This window comes from Macrobrachium rosenbergii, chromosome 11, assembly GCF_040412425.1.
Source record: "Macrobrachium rosenbergii isolate ZJJX-2024 chromosome 11, ASM4041242v1, whole genome shotgun sequence".
In the NCBI taxonomy this organism is placed as follows: domain Eukaryota; kingdom Metazoa; phylum Arthropoda; class Malacostraca; order Decapoda; family Palaemonidae; genus Macrobrachium; species Macrobrachium rosenbergii.
This window is the reverse complement of record NC_089751.1, coordinates 34,915,383-34,939,372: the sequence shown is the minus strand read 5'-3', so window position 1 is coordinate 34,939,372 and position 23,990 is coordinate 34,915,383. Positions and strand designations below refer to the sequence as shown.

Here is a 23,990-nt window from a genome sequence, read left to right as displayed (position 1 = left end):
CTCACATGTGAATATAAGACCACTGTATTTTCCACCAGATATAAAAGATAAAATTCAGCAATATATGCAGGTGAGAATCTCTCAAAACCATTTGACCCTGCTGCTGGCCATTCACATATGTCAATGTAGAGTCCGTCGATTCGCAAGATCGATGCCCAAACACCAGTGGCCATTAGCCAAATGGTATTTGGGGCCACACCCCTGATGCCCCATAAATCCTATTTCGCCTACTGAAGGATGAGCTGAGATTTGAGTGAAAAAATAGTATGACCCTTAAAATTACATTTTTACTCAGAGCTGGAAATTATTTTCACTTGAATTACAAAGACTGAAATAAAGCGAACGTGTTAAAAAGGTCGGCTAGGTTGAATGGACACAGATGGATAGTTTGAAAATTGGCTTCTCGGTTATCAGGGATAACTTTTTTCACGGAAGAATATATTTTAAAATTCAATCCTTGTAGAAGGAGAGGCCCTAAAAGATTCATAAAAATGTGAATATGGTTTATGAAATTTAAATGAATGATACTTAGTTTTCCCTGTCATGGACTCGGTGAAGTAAATTATTTTGACACTTCAAGTGTGATATGATACGTCTACCCTAGAACGCAACTTGCGTAGGAGTAAATTACAGAGGACGAAGTTTTGGAAAGACGAATTTATATGTAACACATGTTTGAAGCTAAAGGTTACCGCCAGCATGCGTCATATATTCAAAGTGGCAGGGGAGAGTGGTCATCCGTGAAGTGTTGTGACAAAGAAAAGGTTTTAGTTTATCTCTTGAAAGTACATTGGGCTTGTGAATGCGTGAGCTGCAAGATAGACTAATTAAAGAATTGTCCATCCTACTAATAAAAATAAGCATTCGTGAGTATTCAATAGAGGGATTTAGTAGTTGTATAGATGAAAAAATAGATATGAAAAACGAGATGGATGCACCTCTACGAGGTTTCTGTGCAAAATTTACTTTCTCGCATCCTTTTTTCATGTTATTACAAATTTGGAATGTAAAGCAATATAACACAGAGGGAGTGGTTGTGCAATGGCCTAGAGAAACGAAATACTATCTGCAATGCCTGTTTGAATTATCTAAAGTAGAATAGGAATTCGTCATACTTATCTTGGGCAAATATTTGTATGCCTAGGAGGTTTATAAGAGTTAAATTCTTCCATCAGTATTTCACTAAAAATTCTTTATTTCAAAACGTTCAGAATGTCTTCGTATTTGATAATAAACTATGAGATAGATCATTCCATTATTTATACCTTCTATCCGCAACCATCCAGTTACCATACTCAATGGTGGCCCATGAAATATTACACGTTTACAGTGCTTTCCCATTGTCTTGGGATGAATTAGTTGAATTTAGTACCAGTATGGAAGTCATCTCACAGAGCAAGATTTAGAATGGAAATTTCGGAGCGTTTAGCCTCTAAATAATAGAGTTGAGAAGTATTAGCTGTAAAGTGGCACGCAGTATTTCTTTAACAATATGCCGCATATATTTGTCTGCTTATTTTTTGCGCCATCATATAAATCATACTTCGTAGTGACAAGCGTATCCAAAAAAGCGCGAGGATTTCGAGAAGTTAAGATGGCATTAGGGCTATTACAATTATATATATATATATATAGTCATATACATACATGCATATAAATATATATATGTATGTGTATCTGTGTTTAAAGAGACACACAGAGAGATAGATAATGCTTCAGCACGTTTGGGAATTTGTGGCTAGCCTTGGTATATAAAATATGTCTGGATGATGGAAAGGTTCCAGAGGAATAGTTTAGAAGAATATTTCTTTTTTTCAGGTAAACGAGACTACATTTATAATGGCACACCATTACTCAGTGTACCGTGGAAAGTATATGATAAAATTTTTGATGGAAAAAGTAAGAATAATTAAACATTGGTAGGTGATGACCAGCGTTCGGTTTGACAGGAAAGAGGGTGAAAAAGTTCTATGAGAAGTTTGAAAGTAAAGAGGAAAAAGCTGTTGGTGGTCAAACGTTTGCCTTGAAAAAAAGTGTATGATAGAATTGATAGAGATGTTATGTGGAGAGTGTTGACGAAGTTTGGCTCAAGATAAAAGATAATTTACTGGGAACTATGAAAAAATTTTATATTGAAAGTGAAGTTTCCATTAGAATATGTAAACGGAACCGGTTTGATATTCAAGCGGATGTGGGACAGTTGAATGCTCTATGCCTAGGACTGTTTAGTATTTGAGACGGGAGATGCAGTGTAAGTTGTGTTATAAGAAAAGGGGTTTTTAGAGGAGTACGGAGTACCTGATGTGTGCAAATGATGCAGTGTTAACTAGGTTGGAGAAGACAAACTGGAGAGACTAGTGAGAGTTTGAAAAAGCATCTTAGTGGAAAAAGTTGGAAGTCAGTGTAAGTAAGGTTATGATGGCTATTGGAAACAAGATTGAGTCCATGTATGGTGGAAGAATGGAGGTGGTTGATATATTTAGGTAGTTGGGAGTTAATGAAACGGATCATTGAAGGCCAAGAGAAAAGTTGAGTACAGAGTACTTGTATTAAGGAAGGTAGCAAGGTGTATGCAAAAGATATAAAAAAAAAAAGAAAAGACATGTCTGTGGAAGCCAAATTTTAAATGTATGAAAGGATTGTTAGGCCGTTCACCACTCTTTTGTAAGTGATTTACACGTTGAACATAAATAAAAGTTAAAAGGCTGAAGCTGTTCGTGTTTTTTGTGTGTGTAATGTAGCCTACGTGGAGTAAGATGAATTGAAAGGATGAGGAATGTGGAGATACGGAGGACGTTGTAGTAAAAAGTTTAGTGTAGGTGAAAAGCTGGACCAGTGTATTTTGGTGTTGTTTAGCATTGGAGAAAGAATGTAAAACAAGATGGTGGTTCAAAGTATTATTAGAATTATTTGGAAGGATGGGGAGTAAAAATAGGGGGTGCTAGGAAGACAGCTTCAAAGAGTTATTAGAACGGATACGTCTTAATATTCAGGAACCCAGAAAATATGTGCAAGACAGAGATGAGGGGCGCAATGTGTAGGGACGTTCAACATACTGTGCAGGTTAATGAAGCCACCGAAACTGTGAACATCTCTTGTACAGGAAATTCATCCTTAATATGATAATGAGAAGGATGAATGAAATAGGGAATCTTGCCTTTTAGTAGAGGAAACAACTTATTGTTATATATAATATATATATATATATATATATATATATATATATATATATATATATATATATATATATATATATATATATATATATATATATATATAAATATATATATATATATATATATATATATATATATATATATATATATATATATTACACACATATATATATATAATATATATATATATATATATATATATATATATATATATATATATATATATATATATATATATATATTACACACACACACATATATATAAATATATATATATATACACACACACAGTCTCCTTCACATGAAATCTGAAATCAATATGAAACCGGCGTTCCCATTCACCTGACTCTTCCTCATGTCCCCTTTTTATTCCCCTCGTGAGGGCAGTCTTCCGTGAGTATCATGAATACTAAATGTCTACTTTTTTATTTGTTTTTATTTTTTCTACTTTTTTTTTTTTTTAGCTCTTCGTCACGCGAGAGCTTTATCGATGAGTGCCACGGTTGCTGTTGAGTGCCAAGGTGTTTGTTTCCTCTGATGTTTTCTATAGAGGACGAGAGAAAAGAACAGTCTTTTTTTACCATAATAAATGTCACCTGGTGATGCTTATGTACTCGGGCCCCCTCCTCTCCCTCCCTCCCTAACCCCTTAGCTTAGGTGAGCGTGTGGGTGTGAGGAGTAGGAACAGTGTGAAGTGAGTTGACTTGTAAATGCTCCTTTAGTGAGGTGTTCGGGATTTTCATCTAAAAAATGAGAGCGAAAACATTACTGGTCACGGAACTAATTGTATGTTACTCGTTAGTTTTCTGTAAAAGAAAACTACTGTGCCGGCTTTGTCGTCCGTCCGCACTTTATTCTGTCCGTACTTTTTTCTGTCCGCACTTTTTCTGTCCACCCTCAGATCTTAAAAACTACTGAGGCTAGAGGGCTGCAAATTGCTACGTTGATCATCCACCCTCCAATCATCAAACTTACCAAATTGCAGCCCTCTAGCCTCAGTAGTTTTTATTCTATCTAAGGTTAAAGTTAGCCATAATCGTGCTTCTGGCAGCGATACAGGATAGGTTACCACCGGGCCGCACTTAAAGTTTCATGGGCCGCGGCTCATACAGCATTATACCGAGACCGCCGAAAGATAGATGTATTTTCGGTGGCCTTGATTATACGCTGCAGTGGCTGTGCAGAAAACTCGACTGAGCCGAGGAAACTTCGGCGCATTTTTTACTCGTATTTATTGGATTTACCAAACGGGCTTATGTTTCACATGATCAGATTGATATTAAAACGTAAAGGTCTAACGTGTCAGTAAAGGCTCTCTCTCTCTCTCTCTCTCTCTCTCTCTCTCTCTCTCTCTCTCTCTCTCTCTCTCTCTCTCTCTAACACGCAGACACATAAATTAGCTTCTATTTGAGGGTTAGTTTAAACATTTCATGAGGAAACAAAGTTTTTAGAAAAGTGGGAAATTGCGCTTTGTGATTGGATTATGATCAGTGTTGATTACGAAAATGCTTGTGTTAAATTACAACAGAAAGAATTATATATAATATAATACAGTACAATATAATATAATATAATATAATATATGTATATATATAATATAGATATATGTTTATACATACATTCATATATATATATATATATATATATATATATATATATATATATATTATATATATATATATATATATATATATATATATATATATATATATATATATATATATATATATATATATATATATATATATATATATATGATGAGTCACGAATGAAGTTTGGATTGGCTGATGTTTTTGCAGATGATACAGCAATGATTAATGATTAGGGGACGGTAAAGGAAATCTACAGAGACCTGTGAAAGTGGTTACAAGAGGTGAAAGACGAGAGTAAAATGGTAAATTGGGACCAGGAAAACGGAGCAACGAATGCTAATATGGATGATAGAAGAATGGCAGCAGTAAAAGTTACTGGGGAGTGAGTATTCCGAATGATGGTTTGGAGAGAAAAAGTGAATCACAGAAAGTCAAATAAATGATCTTTCGTAGATAGTGACCCCCAAGTTTTTTCGGGGTCGTTATCTAGGGCCAATATTTCTTGGGGGTCATTATCTTCATGATGTTTACAGTCTTTTGTCTATGTTTTTATGGTAATCCTCAACGGGCTTGTAATAAACACGCCGGAAAGGTGGATACATATCGGGATAAAACCCGTGGGGGTCACTATCTAGGAAAGATCCCAAATAAAGCCGAGAATGGAATGTATGAAAGGACTGTTGAGCCAAGTCTCATCAATGAGAGTGAAGTGTGGGTGTTGCAAGTGAAGAGATAAAGGTTGGAAGGTTTAGAGATGCAGTGTTTGTCTCGTATTCTTGGCATAAAAAGAACTGGAAGGGTGAGAAATGAGGTAGCACATTGGAGTGGTATAAGGGTTAGTGTTGATGAAAGGATTTTTCAGAATTTTTTGAGATGGTTCTGTCATGGAAAGAGAATGAGGGATGACAAGTTGTATTAAAGAGTGTAAAATCTAGAAGTTTCAAGAGGAAGTAGGAGAGTAAGACCTAGAAAGACTGGATTATATTTCTGCGTTTCTTGTTATTATTGGTATTTTTGCATTTTTATTATTACTGTGAATATCATGGTAGAGTTTTGCAATTTTCAATTCTCGTATTTAGCCTTCTGAACCTGACTTCTGTAACCATCTAAGGTCCCTAACTGGAAATTAATCGTCTGCAATCTGTATTTTTAATTGTTATAATTTGTTATATTTTTTGCTATTATTCTCCATATAATTACTGTCATTACCATAATTATGAATTCTATTTTTTCTGCTTCTTCAGTAACTGTGCCGATACGCCGATTACTATTTTTATCATGTTATGTATCTGGATTGTGTGTATTGTATTTGTATATTCCATGTATATGGCCCTGAGCTGCAATAAAGGATATTATTATTATTATTATTATTATTATTATTATTATTATTATTATTATTATTATTATTATTAGAAAGTAGGGGCCTGAATATCCAGAAAGCAAGAAAGTGCGTGCAATATAGAGGTGAAAGGCGCTGTGTGCTGGGAAATTCGACACCGTAATGATTAGCCCTCTGCGTTGGTGCATGAAGTAGGATATGTTGTGGAAGTTTTCTTCAGAAGGGTTTCTTCAGCTATTCAGCGCCTAAGTAAGAATGTATTGGTCAAAACCAGTTCCATACTTTCACCCTTCATGCCAACTTTCATTACTCTATTTTTTGACGATAACAGTACAATAGTTAACACTCGCTTTCGACTTCCATTCCGTAGCAGCATCAACAAGCTCTTTCAAAAGTCAGTCATATCTTCCCAGTCCCTAATAAAAGATTTGTTGTCATAACATCAGCTGCTACATTTCTCTTTCCTCACACCTTTTCTCTCGTACAGATTTGTACTTAGGTCTCTTTGTGTCTGACTTATCACAATTTTCTAAAAATATATTTTTTCTTTACTCTAAAACTTCTCACGCAAAAGCTTCGTAGCAAACACCTGATTTTCACGTCATCATCATCCTTGTCTAAATCCACACTGCTCTTCCCCTATTAATCCTTTTGTTGTTTCCCTCATTTTTCAGTTAAATCCTATCGTACATCTTCCCGGATGCGTAAAGTAGTGTTATGGCTTAATGATCCTTATAACTGCCTCCCTCTCATTTCCTCTTCTTCAGATGAATAATTACAGTTCTTATGTATTCCTCTGGACCTTTTCCTCTTCCAGACCTTCCTTTGGTGCTTTCATACGGACAGTTTTTTTCGGCATCTTGTGACTCATTAATGGCACTAAATGGTGCCCATGTCACATGATCAGAATAGTTTCTGCCTCAAACAGGCGTTAGTCTTACTTCAAAGAATAGTAAGGAAGCCTTTAAAAATTAGCTTCGTGTAACACTTTGTCAGTTAGAATTATGATCATCACAGAATAATTGCCAGCTTGAGGAACTCGTAACCTACTTGCTATAGGCTATTTTTTTTTTACAGCAAAGAAATTAGAGAGATAATTCGTTGCTAGAATATGTTATGGAACAGAAGTTGCTCTTTTTGTACAGCAGAATGTTTGTAGTTATGTTTCTTTTGTACTGATTTAATATATTGTTGTAAGGCTGGAACATATTATAGGCTAGTTTCTCGTGCAAACAGGGGTGCTGTTTTTGGCTGCAAGTTGACAAACAAGACATCTTCACTTTGGCCCGTTGTTACGACTGTAAACTTTGGTATCAAGAGGCAAAAAATGCCTCTCACGGTTGTCATTCTTTTAGTTGCACTAGAGACGTTATAAAAAGTCTGGTTACTCTACCACCGTCATGCCACAACAGCGCGTACTTCCTGCAGATCTTGTTAACTTTTCATTTTTCTATTATTTCACTTGCTCTCCTTTAAATATACAACACTCACTTCCATCAGACTACTCAAATTGATGTTAACTTCTTCGAAGATACTACGCGTGCGTTTACTTACACGTGATTTTTTAAGACTAATGTTCATAGTTACTGGATAACAACACAGAACCATAAGCAGTACCGAACGTAATTTCCCTCGTAGGGGGATAGTGCCGTCAGTGCACCTCATGCGGTGCACTGTAGGCATGAATTAAGGTTCTTTGCAGTGTGCTTTCGGCCCCTAGCTGCAACCCCTTTCGTTCCTTTTACTGTACCTCCTTTCAGATTCTCTTTCTTCCACCTTACACTCCACCTTTTCCTAACGATTGATTCATAGTGCTACTGCGAGTTTTCCTCCTGTTACACCTTTCAAACCTTTTACTGTCAACTTCCATTTCAGCGCTGAATGACCTCATAGGTCCCTGTGCTTGGCCTTTGGCCTAAATTCTATATTCAGTTCAGTCGAACGTAATTTCAACAGCTATTAAAAAGTTTTCTAAAGATTAGGCATAATATACTATGTAACACCTTGCATTTAGCTGCAAGTCCCGTGAAACCCTACTATGGAAAAGATTAAAAATTTAGCAGTAGAATGCGTCAGTCCAAATCAAGTCTGTGTCCTGTACAAAACTCAAAACCTTCAGCTCAAACATTCATGTTAACTTGACCGGTGTGGCTTGTTACTGAGCCACTCATAATCTCTGCTTGCAGAGGAATAGAGTTTAAAGTTATCTTTCAACAAATATCATAAATGCTGAAAATTGAATTGCAATGCTTGTAATATGGAGAGAACTGAGTAAGGGTTCATGACCAGCCTTTCAAAATAGAAGCATGGTCAACCTAGTGTTTTGTTGAAACAGCCAATTTTGTTCTCAAATGGGCATGGTTTTTGAAGGTTACAGGACATTTGAGCAAACTGACAGGAAATGAGATAAAAATACTTAACGAAGGCGAGAGGTGCGAAATAGGTAAACATGGAAGCATGCTTTAAATGGATAATAATGTAACAAAAGCCACGATTGATGCCTAAGAAAAATTTACCTTATATTTTCCTCAATTAAACCAATGTTTACCGAGAATAATATAGTTTGATCTCATCCGAAATAACAGTGCTCTTCTTTGGAAAACAGAATTGAAGGTAGGTACTCAGTAACATGAACTTCACTCCTCGACAGGATGTAGATGAAATTAAATTCTCTCTCTCTCTCTCTCTCTCTCTCTCTCTCTCTCTCTCTCTCTCTCTCTCTCTCTCTCTCTCTCTCTCATATTCAAAAGTTCGGCACAAAGTTGGTATTAAGTTTTCTCCTCAACAAAGCGCTATCGAGGTAGAAAAAACAAGGAATATATTTTCGTCAATTATCGTCCTCAGCCTCTCCTCAAGTAAGCAAGACCTGCATGTCTCTCCTTCAGTATGGCTGTTTGTCCAGAGGCATCTCTTTACAAACACCTCTCCGTGTGGGAAGGGCGTGATGTATTCTCCTTTAGTAGATAGGTAAATATCAAAGGTCTTACTTGAAGTAGCGACCGTGTTTTCTTCTCAGTTCTACGATTATTTTTCCTCGTGTGGCTTTTTTTTTTTTAGGGATATTTGTTGCTCACAGAAAAACAGAAAGGTGTATGAAGATTGACGTTGGCGTATATGTATCCTTACGTATAATTTCTGAGAGGACAAAGTCCTTGTGTCTTTCTGAACGTTTTAATCTCTCTCTCTCTCTCTCTCTCTCTCTCTCTCTCTCTCTCTCTCTCTCTCTCTCTCTCTCTCTCTCATGTTTCATCAATCGCATCTTTGTCTTTTATATTTTACTGATGTTTGTGGTAAACACTCGCTGTCTGTTAAGAGAGCTCTCTCTCTCTCTCTCTCTCTCTCTCTCTCTCTCTCTCTCTCTCTCTCTCTCTCTCTCTCTCTCTCTCTCTCTCATGACAGGGAAGACGGTAGAAGTTTCAGATTTTTCACACCAAAGTTTATTTTTCTTTTCCAGCCTTTTTTCGCCCACATCACTTACTGTAATTAACCCCCATGTAAACTTTTCTTATTTTTGTCTCCCTTTTTTGTTGAATGTTCCTTGTCACTTGCGAAAAATGTTTGTCCTTCTTTCCTGTTTGACTTTAATGAGTTCAAAAATCCGGAGACGTAGTTTTCAAGTTGCGTCGTGTCTCTCTCTCTCTCTCTCTCTCTCTCTCTCTCTCTCTCTCTCTCTCTCTCTCTCTCTCTCTCGCTGAAGGTCTTTTCTTCTTTTTCTTCATATGTGTGTGTGTGTTTGTACTTTGTTTCATAAATATACAGATTGTGGAAATATTTTTACCTTCTTTGGAATATTTGAGATGCCCTTTTTTTCCAATAATGGTCTCCATGACATAGAGCAGCTTCGGAAGTGTTCTGGTTGTGGTGTGCGCTTTCGTTGAACCTTCTTTGATAAGACAACTTCAATGTCGTCAATATTGCCTTTCTCTAAAGCTAGAGCGTGTGCACGTTACTTGCTTCGCAGAGTAGCGGGTCTCTTATTATGGAATTCCACGAAGTGTTACTGCTCTGTACCTTCGTTGTTTCACGATTTATTTATAGTTCGCTATATTTTACTTAATTTAGCTTTTTTTTTATTCACAAATTATCTGTTTATTTTGTGGAAGTTTCCTTGACAAGTTAATGGACTTTTTTGGCTTGTTCCCCCCCATTAACGTATATATATATATATATATATATATATATATATATATATATATATATATATATATATATATATATATACATATACATACACGAGGGCAAGTCAAAAGTTCCAGGTACTCTTTATTTAAGGAAATTCATCATTTTTCTACATATCTACCATCTAACTCTATACACTTTTCAAGGCGCTGTTTCCACCTCTGCAACCCTTCTTTGTAGAAATTTGGGGCCTTTCACCATGTTGAAACTGCATGTTTAGCAGCATCCAAAGATTCAAACCGGACTCCTCTTAAGTGTTCCTTGAGTTTTGGGAACAGGAAAAATCTGAAGGAGCAAGATCAGGACTATAAGGAGGATGTGGAAGAGTTTCCCACTAAATTTCGTAGGACTCAACTCTTGCAACCCTTGATGAATGTGCTGGAGCGTTATCATGATGGAACAAAATTCTGATGTGCAACTTTCCTCGGCGTTTTTAGCCAATGCAGTCTTCAGTTTTTGCAAAAACACCTTTGTAGTAGTTCCCGGTGATTGTTTTTTTGTCCTTCAGGAAATCAATCAAAATCACCTTTGGAGTCCCAAAACACTGTTGCCATAACCTTCTGGGCAGATCAAACAGATTGAATTTTATAATTGATGGATCCAAGCAGTGGCTGATTCATTTGATTCCTTCGTTAAAACTGCAAGAGAAAGTTCCAGTTGGTCTTCATGCAACTTTTAAACCGTGTTGCAGGAACCGATGGGTGGCTATCATATCGATAGTAATCCGACGATCTTCATGATTCTGCACAAAGCCACAATTCTTTAATTTTTGTCGACCTTGGGTTGGAGGACCACAAATCGCTTTATCCAATCATAAACAACTGATTTCAAAGCTTCAATAATTTTCCTGGTTTCCAGTCAAGCTTGGTCGAACTTGATGTTTTCATCTCAAAATTTTTATTTTCCATGGGTTATAGTTATATGTTAACACCACGGTAGCAAGAGGATGATAGTCTATATATATATATATATATATATATATATCATTCAACAATATACTTACATATATATATATATATATATATATATATATATATATATATATATATATATATACATATACGTACGCACACAAGCTTGTTGGCGTATATGGAACTGTGTTGTATTTATATATATATGAATATAAGATCCATATGTTTTATATATATATATATATATATATATATATATATATATATATATATATATATATATATTATATATATATATGTATATATATATATATATATATATATATATATATATATATATATATATATATATATATATATATATATATATATATATATATATAATTCAAATTCTCTCATACAGTAAATGTTGTTAGCTTCCCAGTAAATATGGGAAGAAAGCAATCATAAATGGTACATTGAAATGTATAATATCAACTTGCTTATGACTTGTACAACTTGTCTAGTTACATGCCACTTGCAGTCGGGACATTTATACCGTCTGTTTTTGTCATATCCTGCTAATACTTAGAGATTACATATTTTTTGTGATTTTATCATGAAAATGTGTATCGAAGTTATCTTACGTGAAAATAAAGAATACGTTGTAGAAGAATGCGTTTTATAAATTACATCGCAATTAAATTTCACAGAGAGAGAGAGAGAGAGAGAGAGAGAGAGAGAGAGAGAGAGAGAGAGAGAGAGAGAGAGAGAGAGAGAGAGAATCCTATCTATCTATTCTCATTGTTATCATATAGGGATCGTCAGCTCGTCCCTGGTTGGTTTAGATTTCTTATTTTCCCGGCCTTGATGTGATTTGTTTGTTTCCTACTACCCAAGAATGCCATGTGTGTTTTTTACGCCCTGTGAGATCCCATTAAAGTAAATTAAAATGATTCCTCTGTCTCTCTTTTAAGTTTCTTGTGGTTTATGTGGATTCCGACATTTAAGAAAATGCCTGTGTTTCAGACCAGTAATCTGGTCATCATGTCTGCACATTACTAGCAGGCTCATGGTTGCTTCACAAAACACACTGGGATCTTTTAGTAAATTTCTGCAGCATTCCTAGGCCATCTCTCCCTCCTCCTTTCCCCTTCGTTATCAAGAGATGTGGAATAGAGCGAAACTTTTTTTTTTTTTTATCATCACGCGATTTTTTATTTTGTGCTAAATCGATAAGCAGATTCGAGGCCTCTGAAACTTAAGGTATTGAGGAGCGCAATCAAACATTTACGTTCCATAGATAGAAATAAGTTACTGACAATTTCCCGAACTCAAAAACCCCGGCCCCCAATCCAGCGCCCCCCCCCCTCCATCCCTCTTTCTTCCTTTGTCTTTTTCGTGTTTTTCTCGGACCTGGGCAGGAAAAGGCCTTTGCAATTATTAAAAAATTTTGGTTTTTTTGCTCCCGCCCAAGTAGGTATCCCGTCATTTCAGCTGTTTTGTACAAATTAGCAACTTCATACCGTAGGTGAATTTAAGATTTGTCTTTTATTGGAACACATTTTACGTATATCTAGATTATCCGTAGATGCGTTGGTATGTTATATTTCATAAGGTTCTCTAGGGTGTATAACAAATAGAAACAAACAAAAAAATTAGTAGGCCTTTCTTGAAAACCGGAATTTATTAAATATCTTAAGAGTATGTTATAGAGGACATTTTAAACGAACAGACTTTGTTTCTTTATATTACGGAGAAATGTTTTTGAAATTTTGCAGTACCTGTACACTAAACTCACTTTCACTTTAATAAAAATAAAGGCGCAGCAGGCTCTCTCTCTCTCTCTCTCTCTCTCTCTCTCTCTCTCTCTCTCTCTCTCTCTCTCTCTCTCTCTCTCTCTCTCTCTCTCGCCTCGTAGGTCAGTGGTAGAGCGTCTGGTCCACAACTGGACGACCAGTGTTCGATTCTTGAACCTGACGAAGAGGGATGAATTGGTGCGTACCCAACAATCCAAGATGTTGTAGTTGATCTAAACAGTGAATTAGGTACCTAGTTGTCTGTCGATTATTGTTAGTCGAGGCAAGGGTAGAGAGAGAGAGAGAGAGAGAAAGAGAGAGAGAGAGAGAGAGAGAGTAGTAAAAACAGTCAAAAGACGAGTGTTCATTATTCCATCAAAATACATAACACGCAAATAGGGAGACTCGACTAGGTAATCCTCGCCTTACTGTCATGAAACCCTCGAGCACAGTTTTGTAACTAAACTCCTTGGAAATTTTAACAAACTCTGCGGTGAAGAGTCACCGCGTTTCATTTATCAAAACTTTTCCTATTTCAGATCCGGTAAATCAATTTAATTACAGCGCCCGGCTTCTAAGATAAATTGCAAACATACTATAAAAACAGGTTAGGGTAATTTAAGTTCTGTGTAAGAGAAGAGGTAACTTAGAAAACTCCCGTCTTCTATACTCCTTCTGTTTAGATATTTTCTGCGAAGGTCTCCTCCAAGATCGAAACCCACCTTGTGGAAAGACCTCGTGCATTTGCAGACCTTTCTGAGGACCTGCTTTCCTCGAGTGTGTATGCAACATATGCACTGCACTCATGAGACATGTCACATGCACATCCATCTCCCTTTCTGATGCAGCCTTATATTCTTCCTATTCTTTACGTTTACGGTTGACAAACTTTTCTTTTCTTTTCTTTTTTTTCTTTTTATGATTTTCTTATGTTGAATAAAGGAAAAAAATTGGAAATACGTTCCTGTTGAGGAGATAAGATTTTTCAGGTGGATAAGTAAATTTGGTTTGCATTGCTCTCTCTCTCTCTCTCTCTCTCTCTCTCTCTCTCTCTCTCTCTCTCTCTCTCTCTCTCTCTCTCTCTCTCTCTCTCAGAGAGGATGATTCAGAACGACGATTTCGAAAGTCAAATGTTACATTGCATCAGTAAATCTGTTTCACACGTCCAGGTGATTTATTGGGCAGATTATATATATATATATATATATATATATATATATATATATATATATATATATATATATATATATATATATATATATATATATATATATATATATATATATATGCGTATGTGTGTGTCGTTGTGTATGTGTTTTATGAAACATTTTGCGGTCTTCTCAAGTGAATCGTTTAAACAAATAAAGAAGAAAAGAAAGATATTGCGATGTAATTGGAGAATTCCACGGCACCGAAAAATGCTTCATAATTGACAACAACAAAGAAGTCTTAAAGATAATGGATACAATAATGAGAAAGAACACATGAAATAATTTGCTTCATATTGTTTCAAGACAGTGAATACAGTATTCCTCATAAGGGCTTGAAAGAGTCCAACAGCAGTTATTGATAATTGCTTTGAATATTCGAGTATGATGCTCATTACTGTAAATAAAAAAATTATTTTGTGGTATTAATGCTTTATTTTTCAATGGACGATGCCATTTAAGCTAAAGCGGAATACCTGGTATTCCATTGGCACTGCATGGCCGACCAGTGCTTATATTATGAATTTAATTTTATGTATATCAGTGCTCGAACAAAACATGATCTTTGTAAAAAACGTCAAGTAGGGTTTAAGGTACATTTATGATTATATATATATATATATATATATATATATATATATATAGAGAGAGAGAGAGAGAGAGAGAGAGAGAGAGAGAGAGAGAGAGAGAGAGAGAGAGAGAGAGAGAGAGAGAGAGAGAGAGAGAGAGATACACACACACACACACTTTTATATATATATATATATATATATATATATATATATATATATATATATATATATATATATATATATATATATATATATATATATATATATAACACACAAACACAGGAGAATTAGTCCCCAACAAAAATCCCCCTCTAATTGTAAGTCTTTAACTTTAGAAATATGTTGAAACTGAGGTAATTAATAAAAATTGTCGCAAGGTGATTATGATAAACGTAAACACAGCTTTCATATTGTTGATTTCCCTTCTTTATCTGACAGCGTCCTACAGGAGAGAAATTTGTGGCATTTTATTTCAAATATTGTTCGATTTAGCCTTGAAATATCACTGATATGTTAATGATTGCGAGGTGGTACATTAAGACAACTGTCAAAACAGATTGTACTACAAAATTTGTGTTGTATTTGTGGTACGTGTATTTCATGATATGTGTAGTCTGCCATGTTAGTTTGATGTATGTTTAATATTTGAAAGAATTCGTTTATGTAGATATGAGGTATATGTATATGTATATGTATATATATATATATATATATATATATATATATATATATATATATATATATATATATATATATATATATATATATATATATATATATATACCTATATATGTGTGTGTATGTATGTGTTGTATATATATATATATATATATATATATATATATATATATATATATATATACATAGTATATATATTTTAATACTATATGTCAACGAGTATTGTGACCAAATCAAAGTTGGGTCATCCTGTTCATTACAAAAAACCAGCCATGATAAGTTTCTCTTAATTATGACCTGCCAATTAGGGCAGACGATAGGAATGCAAAGTTACAAATAATTCAATACTATGACTACGTAATTAATAGAAATATTAGTTTAAAGATTTTCTCTGTATCCCTGTATTGCAAATTCGAAGTTTGTGTACCTTACCCTATACTTCATTATTTACATCCTTGGTCCATGGAAATGACAATCCAAGAATTGTCCGGGTTGCCACATCTGCAACAGGAACTCGGATGATGCCTGCAGCTGAGTCCTGATGAATTCTGTCGTTTCTTTGCTCTTGCTTGAGATGTTTTGTCTTTGGATTTTAATTTTGGTTATATTATTATATATTTCGGTACTTTTGTCTCATCTCTCTTCTGGGGAGAAAACCTAGTCTTACTGTTTTTATATGAGTACGCAGTACTGTATATATATATGCTTGGGTATGTGTGTATATATATATATATATATATATATATATATATATATATATATATATATATATATATATATATATATATATATATATATATATATATGTGTGTGTGTGTGTGTGTGTGTGTGTGTGTGTGAGTCACGCATAAAACAGTCACATTATGCACAGAATAAGGAATGTGTAAAGTTCGTATTAGGAAAATCGCCAAAGGGAAAATGTATACCACGGTAATCGCAGGCTACTGCTGAGTTTATTATGCAAACAAGAATTTCATTCTGGTTTTCAAGTTGGTGCCCAGAGTGTAATATTTGCATTATTTTACCGCCCGATAATTTCAAGACGCTCTTCCAGCTAGCTGCGAATGCCAGTTACGGTAAAGAAGCATGTAAAGTATTTAAACGTTAACTAATTAGTGTACATATCATTAACAAGAGTTGCTTATTTACAGTTTGCAGTATTTCCAAATAAATCATAAATTATAAGTAAACGTTCTCGTTGCTGCTTTTATCGCTGCTACTAATACTACCGTCGCAACGGGAGATTTATCATAATCGACACGGCAGTTCGTCATTTAATTGGTATATGTGGTATTTTACTCAGATATTCAGTTCATGCTGAATAAAATGTCTAATCTTTCTGTGAAAATAGGATGCAGCCTTGAAATTTGTGTACAGAATGTTTACGCAAGCCTTTAGGAGATTAATTACATGTATGTTTATTAGTATGTGGCGAGAGAACGAGATTGACCGAATCTTTATACTGACAGCCATTTTGTATAATCTTCTCTGAAAAGAAAATTATTTACGCACGTATCTGCTGACTTTACTAGAGTGTAAACCATAAGTAATGGTGAATAACCGCGTAAGTTTTGTAAATCTAGACGTGTAAATGTATAAAATATTGCGAGCTATAAAAACAACAATGCGTAGAGGAATTTAAAATTAACTTGAGATTACCTTATTAAATGTTGATCATATTTTGCGAACTTATCTTGTAAATGTCTAAAACTCGAAGCGGAAATAGAGAGAACTGATTTATTTTATATTATTTTATGAACTGAAAATTTACAGGAAAAAAAATTAGAGACAGGGGGAACTCAGTCATTGAAGATAAGTAAGCTTTCGTTTTAAAATGAACATAAGTCTTAATCGTGTTTCATTCACTGGACATTAACACTGGATGTAACGGTTTTAACTAGATGAAAATCTGTCTGGATTTATCACCTACCCTTTTTATTCACGGAACGATTGGCGGGCGAAGTGGAGCAAGATTCATGATATGTGAAATACTTCGCTTTAATCGGGTAACCCTGTGTGACTTTAGTTTTTCGTTGCCTAGTTGGCGTAGTTTTTATTTGTGCTTTAAGTATCCATGTAGGGTATTTGTGTGTGTGTATATTTGTGTGTTAAGTGTGTATATGTGTGGTTTTATTTGCAACGTTTCTGCTTGGTTAACTGTATCAGAATAAAATCAGATAAAGAGACGTTTGTTATGCTTTACATGCCGTCTGTAAAGATTTCGAAATACCCATTTAGCAGTGTCAGTATTGCCTTTAGTCTATTACCATTAACTTTTTAAAGTTAAAATAGAGTTCATTCATGAAAAATAAGACAGGCTGATAATAATGATGGTAATGACAACAGCATCATTTCCATTATTGAGAAAAAATCGCCTGGGAACAAAGGTAATGTTGTGTATCTTTGCTCAGAAAAATGGTAATTCGCACGAGATTGTTAGTAAATATGTCCATGTCGCCATGAAAACTGCGCGTCCTTTTTGATTAGGCGCTAGATTTTATTCTTTATTTACAGTGCGTCTATTTTTAAGTCCATTCTTCTATATTTCTTCTTTCCTTTCCCTCTTCCTCTTTCTTCTGCTCCCCTTATTCTTCTTATTAATATCAATTCGTTCTTCGTCGTATTATTGATGTTATTCCCTTTTCCTTCGACTTATTATTATTATAATTTCTTTATTATTATTATAATTTATTCAAAGAAAACGTCGCCCCGAAGAGGAAAAAGTATATCTCGGGACAATTGGCAATTTTCTTCCCTGTTCTACGTTAAATATTCAAATAAAAACGCTTGCTGATGCTGTGCTGTCATTGCTCATTAATTAATTATGCACTGTTCACTGCTTATTACATATTGATGAGGTAGAGTAGTAAAATGCGTTTTATTTATAAATATATATATAAATATATATACAAAAATACACACACATATATATAAATATATATGTGTGTATTTTTTTTGTGTGTGTGTTGAAATACGCACACACAAATATACATACACACACACACACACACACACACACATATATATATATATATATATATATATATATATATATATATATATATATATATATATATATATATATATATATATATATATATATATATATATATATATACTGTATACATATATACAGTATATATATATATTATACAACTGAGCACAGTTTACTGAGGCCGACGGCCTTTCGCAATGTCACATTCAGTTATCAGTTTGGGTGATCAAGTAAATGTCAACATAAAGATATTAGGCCACAAACATCGCCTAATATCCAATTCACTATTCCTCGGGAATATTTTACACGCAGTGGAAACAATTGCTCATCAGCTATAGTGTCCTCCGTCGATATGTAAATTTAGTTCTGTTGGATTTGTAGGGATTTTGATGACGTGCAAGAAAAAGTACAGGTTTCCTGAACCCTGGGGCCAATCCAGTAAGTTCAAGTACTTAGCTTTTTCAGGCTCGATACTCGAGATTACTCAAAAATTCAAAATTGCATTCACTTGCTGTAACCTTCAGCTTTGCACTGAATTTGACGTAGACTGGACAAATAATTGTAATCCCCGTTATTACTTTTTTTTTGTGGGTACAAAATAAAACGGGCAGCTTGCGATGACAGGTTATGATGTAAACATTATTGAAATGCAATTCCTTTATGAAATCTACATAGAGAAAGGTTTTACTCTGCAGCTAGGTTTGCATTTCTCATGATGAAATATCACGACTTCCAACAAAGGACTCGCTGTGGTAGCCTTATAGCTATAGAGACAAAGATGTATGAAAAAATATGCAGATGCTTGTATGTTCGCTATACACCCTTTGATTTTTCGATTCGCTCATTTTGGCATATACCGAGTGAAGAAAGGTATCGCTGTAAACTTTACTTAGAATCCCCGTTTGCCCTTTGTTTGATTTATTTCTTCTTGTAAGTAAATAACTATCCGAGTTCTGCATAATGCGGTGTTTGATGTGTCTTTTCTCCCCCTACAATTCTGTTCACCTCTCGTCCGCGTATCCGCAGGTTGAAAGCCTCGAATTTTTCATGAGTATTGACATTTGGCATATTTATTCTGCTAACCCGAAAACTTCTCAAACAATATATACCATTTAGTCTCCAGTTTTGAAGCATATCAGTGCACAGGTGCTGGGTTAGTTCCGGATGTCTATTTTTTCCTCATTTTCTTTAAACTTTTGCTAAATGAGCTAAGTTGGCAGATATATTAGTTTCGTGACCTTTATTTCATGCAGTTTATTTAAAATTTATCCAGGAATCGTCGTTTGATTTTATAACATCTGAAGTCTGAAAAAGTACGTATCCCAAATAGGAAATCGGTTATTCGCTTGAAGGAAACACCGTATGTGTCACAAGTCTTGGTTAGAAAATTCAAAGCAATAGATAGATTATATATTCTACAAATTTGCAGGGCCTTACGTACCTTTTATAAAGTGCATCTTTAAGTTTAGATTGGAAGTTGAAGAGGCACTGTGTGTCTGTGTGGAAGCTCCTAAAGACTGGTTGTATTTAAACATCTATAACTATGAGTGAGCATTTTTATTCCACAGTAAAGATGGTTTGCCTTTGATCATTCGAATACCCAGAAACGAAAGATTGACAGTGTTGGCATTATTTTTATTCGTTGTACTGTTTAAAATCTGGTTGGAATAAAGTAAAGAAAACGTTTAATTAATGACACAATAGTGTTTAATCATTATCAGAATTAGGGAAACGAATAAGAGTAGATATCGAATGATAACGATTTAGAGAACATTCGGGATGTTTTTTACTCAATAATAATAATAATAATAATAATAATAATAATAATAATAATAATAATAATAATAATAATAATAAATATTGTGTAATCAAGTGATAAAAAATTTGGAACACTAAAGAAAACAAAATAACCTTAATTTATTTGTCAGTATGAATAGTTTAGAAATTGTTTCGAAATTGTTTCTCCTTTTCCCTCTAACGTTTCAGTTTACAGTAAGCACCTTGTGCGTGAGGGGTTTATGGTGTAAATATCGTAACAACAACAACAGATAATAATATTAATAAAAATAATTGATGACACTTTAATTCGCACATTTCCGTTCTCTGCAGACTTCATTCTAAATTTTCTTGTGAGTTTTTGTAAAAAGAAAGATGAGTTTTGTTAGTCTACGGTTATAAAAATTTATTGATACTCCTCACAGTATCAATTAAACTGAAACACTGGAACGTTATTACAGCGGAGGTGGCCTTCCCCATTCCCCAGTCACTCCAGACCAAGGGTCAGTGGATATCAAGGTGGTCAGACCGTCCTCCTAGTCGTCAACTTCGACCTCATATTGGCTTTAATATCGGAGACATTGTTATGGGCTACCTCCAGTGGGAAGGCCTTGAGGCTATTGTGGATAAAGCGTGAAGCGAACACCAGTTTGTTTGCCGAGGAAGTGTTCCATATTTCCGCCTAGAAGACAAGCGTTTACAAGGGTAATTAGTGTCCACGTCTGTCGTACATTCATCGAGAGGGGTGTCGTAATTTGATTAGTTTTGCTGTATCACTCTGGCCCTGCAAGTCTATTTGCCAAGTCTCTCTCTCTCTCTCTCTCTCTCTCTCTCTCTCTCTCTCTCTCTCTCTCTCTCGCTTGTGGCGTAATGAATGGTGCTCCTGTTGCACTAGAAACCCTTCTGCGATCTTCAGATCAAGTGAGGGAAGGAACAGTGTGGGCACGTTTCCCTGTAAGTCCAGAGTGCCTGTGTTCATCGAATCCGTGAATTAATACCTGATTGTTAATCGACTGTTGTAGGTCATCGTTTGGTCTTGGGAAGTAAAAAGAGAGATAACGATGAAAACAAATCACAGACGTAAGTGACGAGTGCTCCTTCACATTGTAATATCCTTTCCGCTATGATGAAACAGTTCATCAGATGCCTCTCTCTCTCTCTCTCTCTCTCTCTCTCTCTCTCTCTCTCTCTCTCTCTCTCTCTCTCTCTCTCTCTCTGTCACACACACATACACACAGTTCCTAATAGACGGAACATACAGTGGAGTAGTATTTCACGACATTTTTAAACATATTGCAGTCAAAAGAGTTCAGTATTCTGTTGGTTCAGTACTACAATCTTACATACTAGATATTTTCCGTGTGTAGCTTGCAACTGACATGGATAGTCGATGATAGCTGATATAGCAAGAAAATTTGCTGAAGGAATAAGACAAGGGAACCCACGTGCTCAAATTGCAAATTACGTTGTATTTAGAGTTAGAATACAATATGTATATATATATATACATATATGTGTGTGTGTGAAATTACTGTACTTTCAGGTTTGTTAGTATCGTCAGATCTTTAACAAAGCATTTCCATTAAGCTACTTTGAGAAACTGCAAAGCCACCCACGCCGTTCCAGTGACACCTAATACCTTTTAACCCAATCAATTATAGATACATCACAGGTGCGGCCTTCTAATAAACATTTCAGCCGATGTTCCAGGAATTTGGTATTCTGTGAAGACACTCAGTAGTGTTCCATAGCTCAGAAGTGAATTATTTTATAGAATGTAATGGAATATAGAATTTAGGCCAGAGGCCAAGCGCTGGGACCTATGAGGTCATTCAGCGCTAAAAGGGATAATGAGAACAGATAGGCTTGAAAGGTGTAACAGGATGAAAACCTCGCAGTTACACTATGAAACATTTGTTAGGAGAGGGTTGATGGCAAGATGGAAGAAAGAGAATATGAACGGAGGTACAGTAAAAAGAATGAAAGGGACCGAAGGGACGCTGCAAAGAACGCTTAAGTAATGCCTACAGTGCACCGCGTGAGGCGCACTGATGGCACTACCCCAACGGAGGAATCATTTTATAAAACACAGCCACTCATGTCAATCTGGAACTGCTCACAAGATTTCGATACAAAGAACATTGAAAAAGTACTTGAAATTTTATTGGAAAGATTACACATATTGTATTCGAGACAATATTTTTATTTTATGTAGTAAAGTTGGTATCTGCATGCTTTTCATGTAGAATGCTGGCAAAACCATAATTCGCAAGAATTTAGCCTTAAAAACTAGTCGGAAGTCAAGCATATCCTTACCAAGGTTTCATAATTGACTGCTGTCGATTTTTTTTTATTATTATTGCTGTCATGCCTTGGTTTTATACTCATAACTGGAAAACCAAAGGATATTTTTAGCTTAACAACTGAGAACTAGTATACGGAAATTTAGCTCTTTTGGCATCTCACTGGAGTAATACCTAATGATTACTGACTCTCAACTACCATCCCTTCTCCGGAAAATCATGGGATAGACAAATAAAATCAATCAGTCATTAATTGGAAGTAGTTGCCATTTATTTAAGTAGGGCGAACTTAATGTCTGTAAGTGTTACTGTAATGTAAATCACACATCAAAAAAAGTTTTATCCAGCCGACCATTCCAACGACTCACCCTAGTCTCTCCTCCATCCCCAGGTGTGTGAGGTGAGGGTTATGGGAGGAGGTAGATGGAGTCCGTCTGATGCTGCCGTCGGCTTCTGCAGCAGGCTCCTAAACTCCCTCCTCCTCCTGCCCCTTTTCGTGCTGTACCTGCTGTTCGTGATCAGCTGTTCATGCTTCTTGGCGCCTGTCTCCCTGGCCAGTTCAACAACAGCTGCCTCAAACCACCGCTACTGCGTCATAGGAGCTGGACCTGGCGGTCTGCAAATTGGGTACTTCCTCCAGAAGGCCAAAAGGGATTACATCATCTTCGAAAAGGCTAATTACTCTGGTGAGTATCGTCATTTGGAAATTTGTGGGTTTTCGTTTGATTTCAGAGCCTAATTATATATGTATATGTGTATATATACTTTTACTTAGTAATGGAAATTTAAGTGACGTGACGAGTTATCATTATATATATATATATATGATATATATATATATATATATATATATATATATATATATATATATATATATATATATATATATATATATATATATATATATATATATATATATATATATATATATATATATATATATATCGTTAGACATGTGTTGCATGTGTCCAATGTATGACCAACAGCGACTGTCAGCATTTGGAAATAAATCAATGAATGAAATTTTGTCAGAATCTTTTACATTTTCAGTCGTTCCGGTTTTGTTGTTCATGAGGAACTGTGGTTTAATTAATAAAATATAAAAATAGGTAAATAGTAAAACCACGAAAACCCTTATAGCATTTGTCGAATTTAAATTTTATTTTCTTTTTCTAAATATTACTTAACTTATTATGAATTTTAATATACCTTTTTAGTATGGAAGCATGAGTAAATGTATTTATTGTGTGTATGTGATACAGTATGAGAACATGTACCTATGTGCAGTTTTTAATTTGATTTTAATTCGTTCATCATCGTACTGAATAACCTATTGGGTCCCAGTGCTTGGCCTCAGGCCTAGACCTGTTATTTTATTCTAATCCTTCGGGCCAGCCCTATGAGAGCCGAAAGTCAGCTCAGTGGTCTGGTTAAACTACCTTAACACTAACTAACTATAATTAACCCAGGTTCTAGGATAGCC

General features: G+C 35.1%; 1 protein-coding gene across 4 annotated transcripts in view; it reads left to right on the top strand.

Moving 5' to 3' along the window:
- Window positions 1-23,990, top strand: part of LOC136843320 (FAD-dependent oxidoreductase domain-containing protein 2-like) — a 217,614-nt gene that overhangs the window by 148,771 nt on the left and 44,853 nt on the right. For all 4 annotated transcript variants that reach the window (XM_067111594.1, XM_067111592.1, XM_067111591.1 and 1 more), the window contains one exon: window positions 22,899-23,193. In XM_067111594.1, coding sequence (XP_066967695.1) covers window positions 22,917-23,193 — 277 coding nt within the window. In that variant the 5' untranslated portion in view covers window positions 22,899-22,916. The remainder of the gene's footprint in view (window positions 1-22,898; window positions 23,194-23,990) is intronic.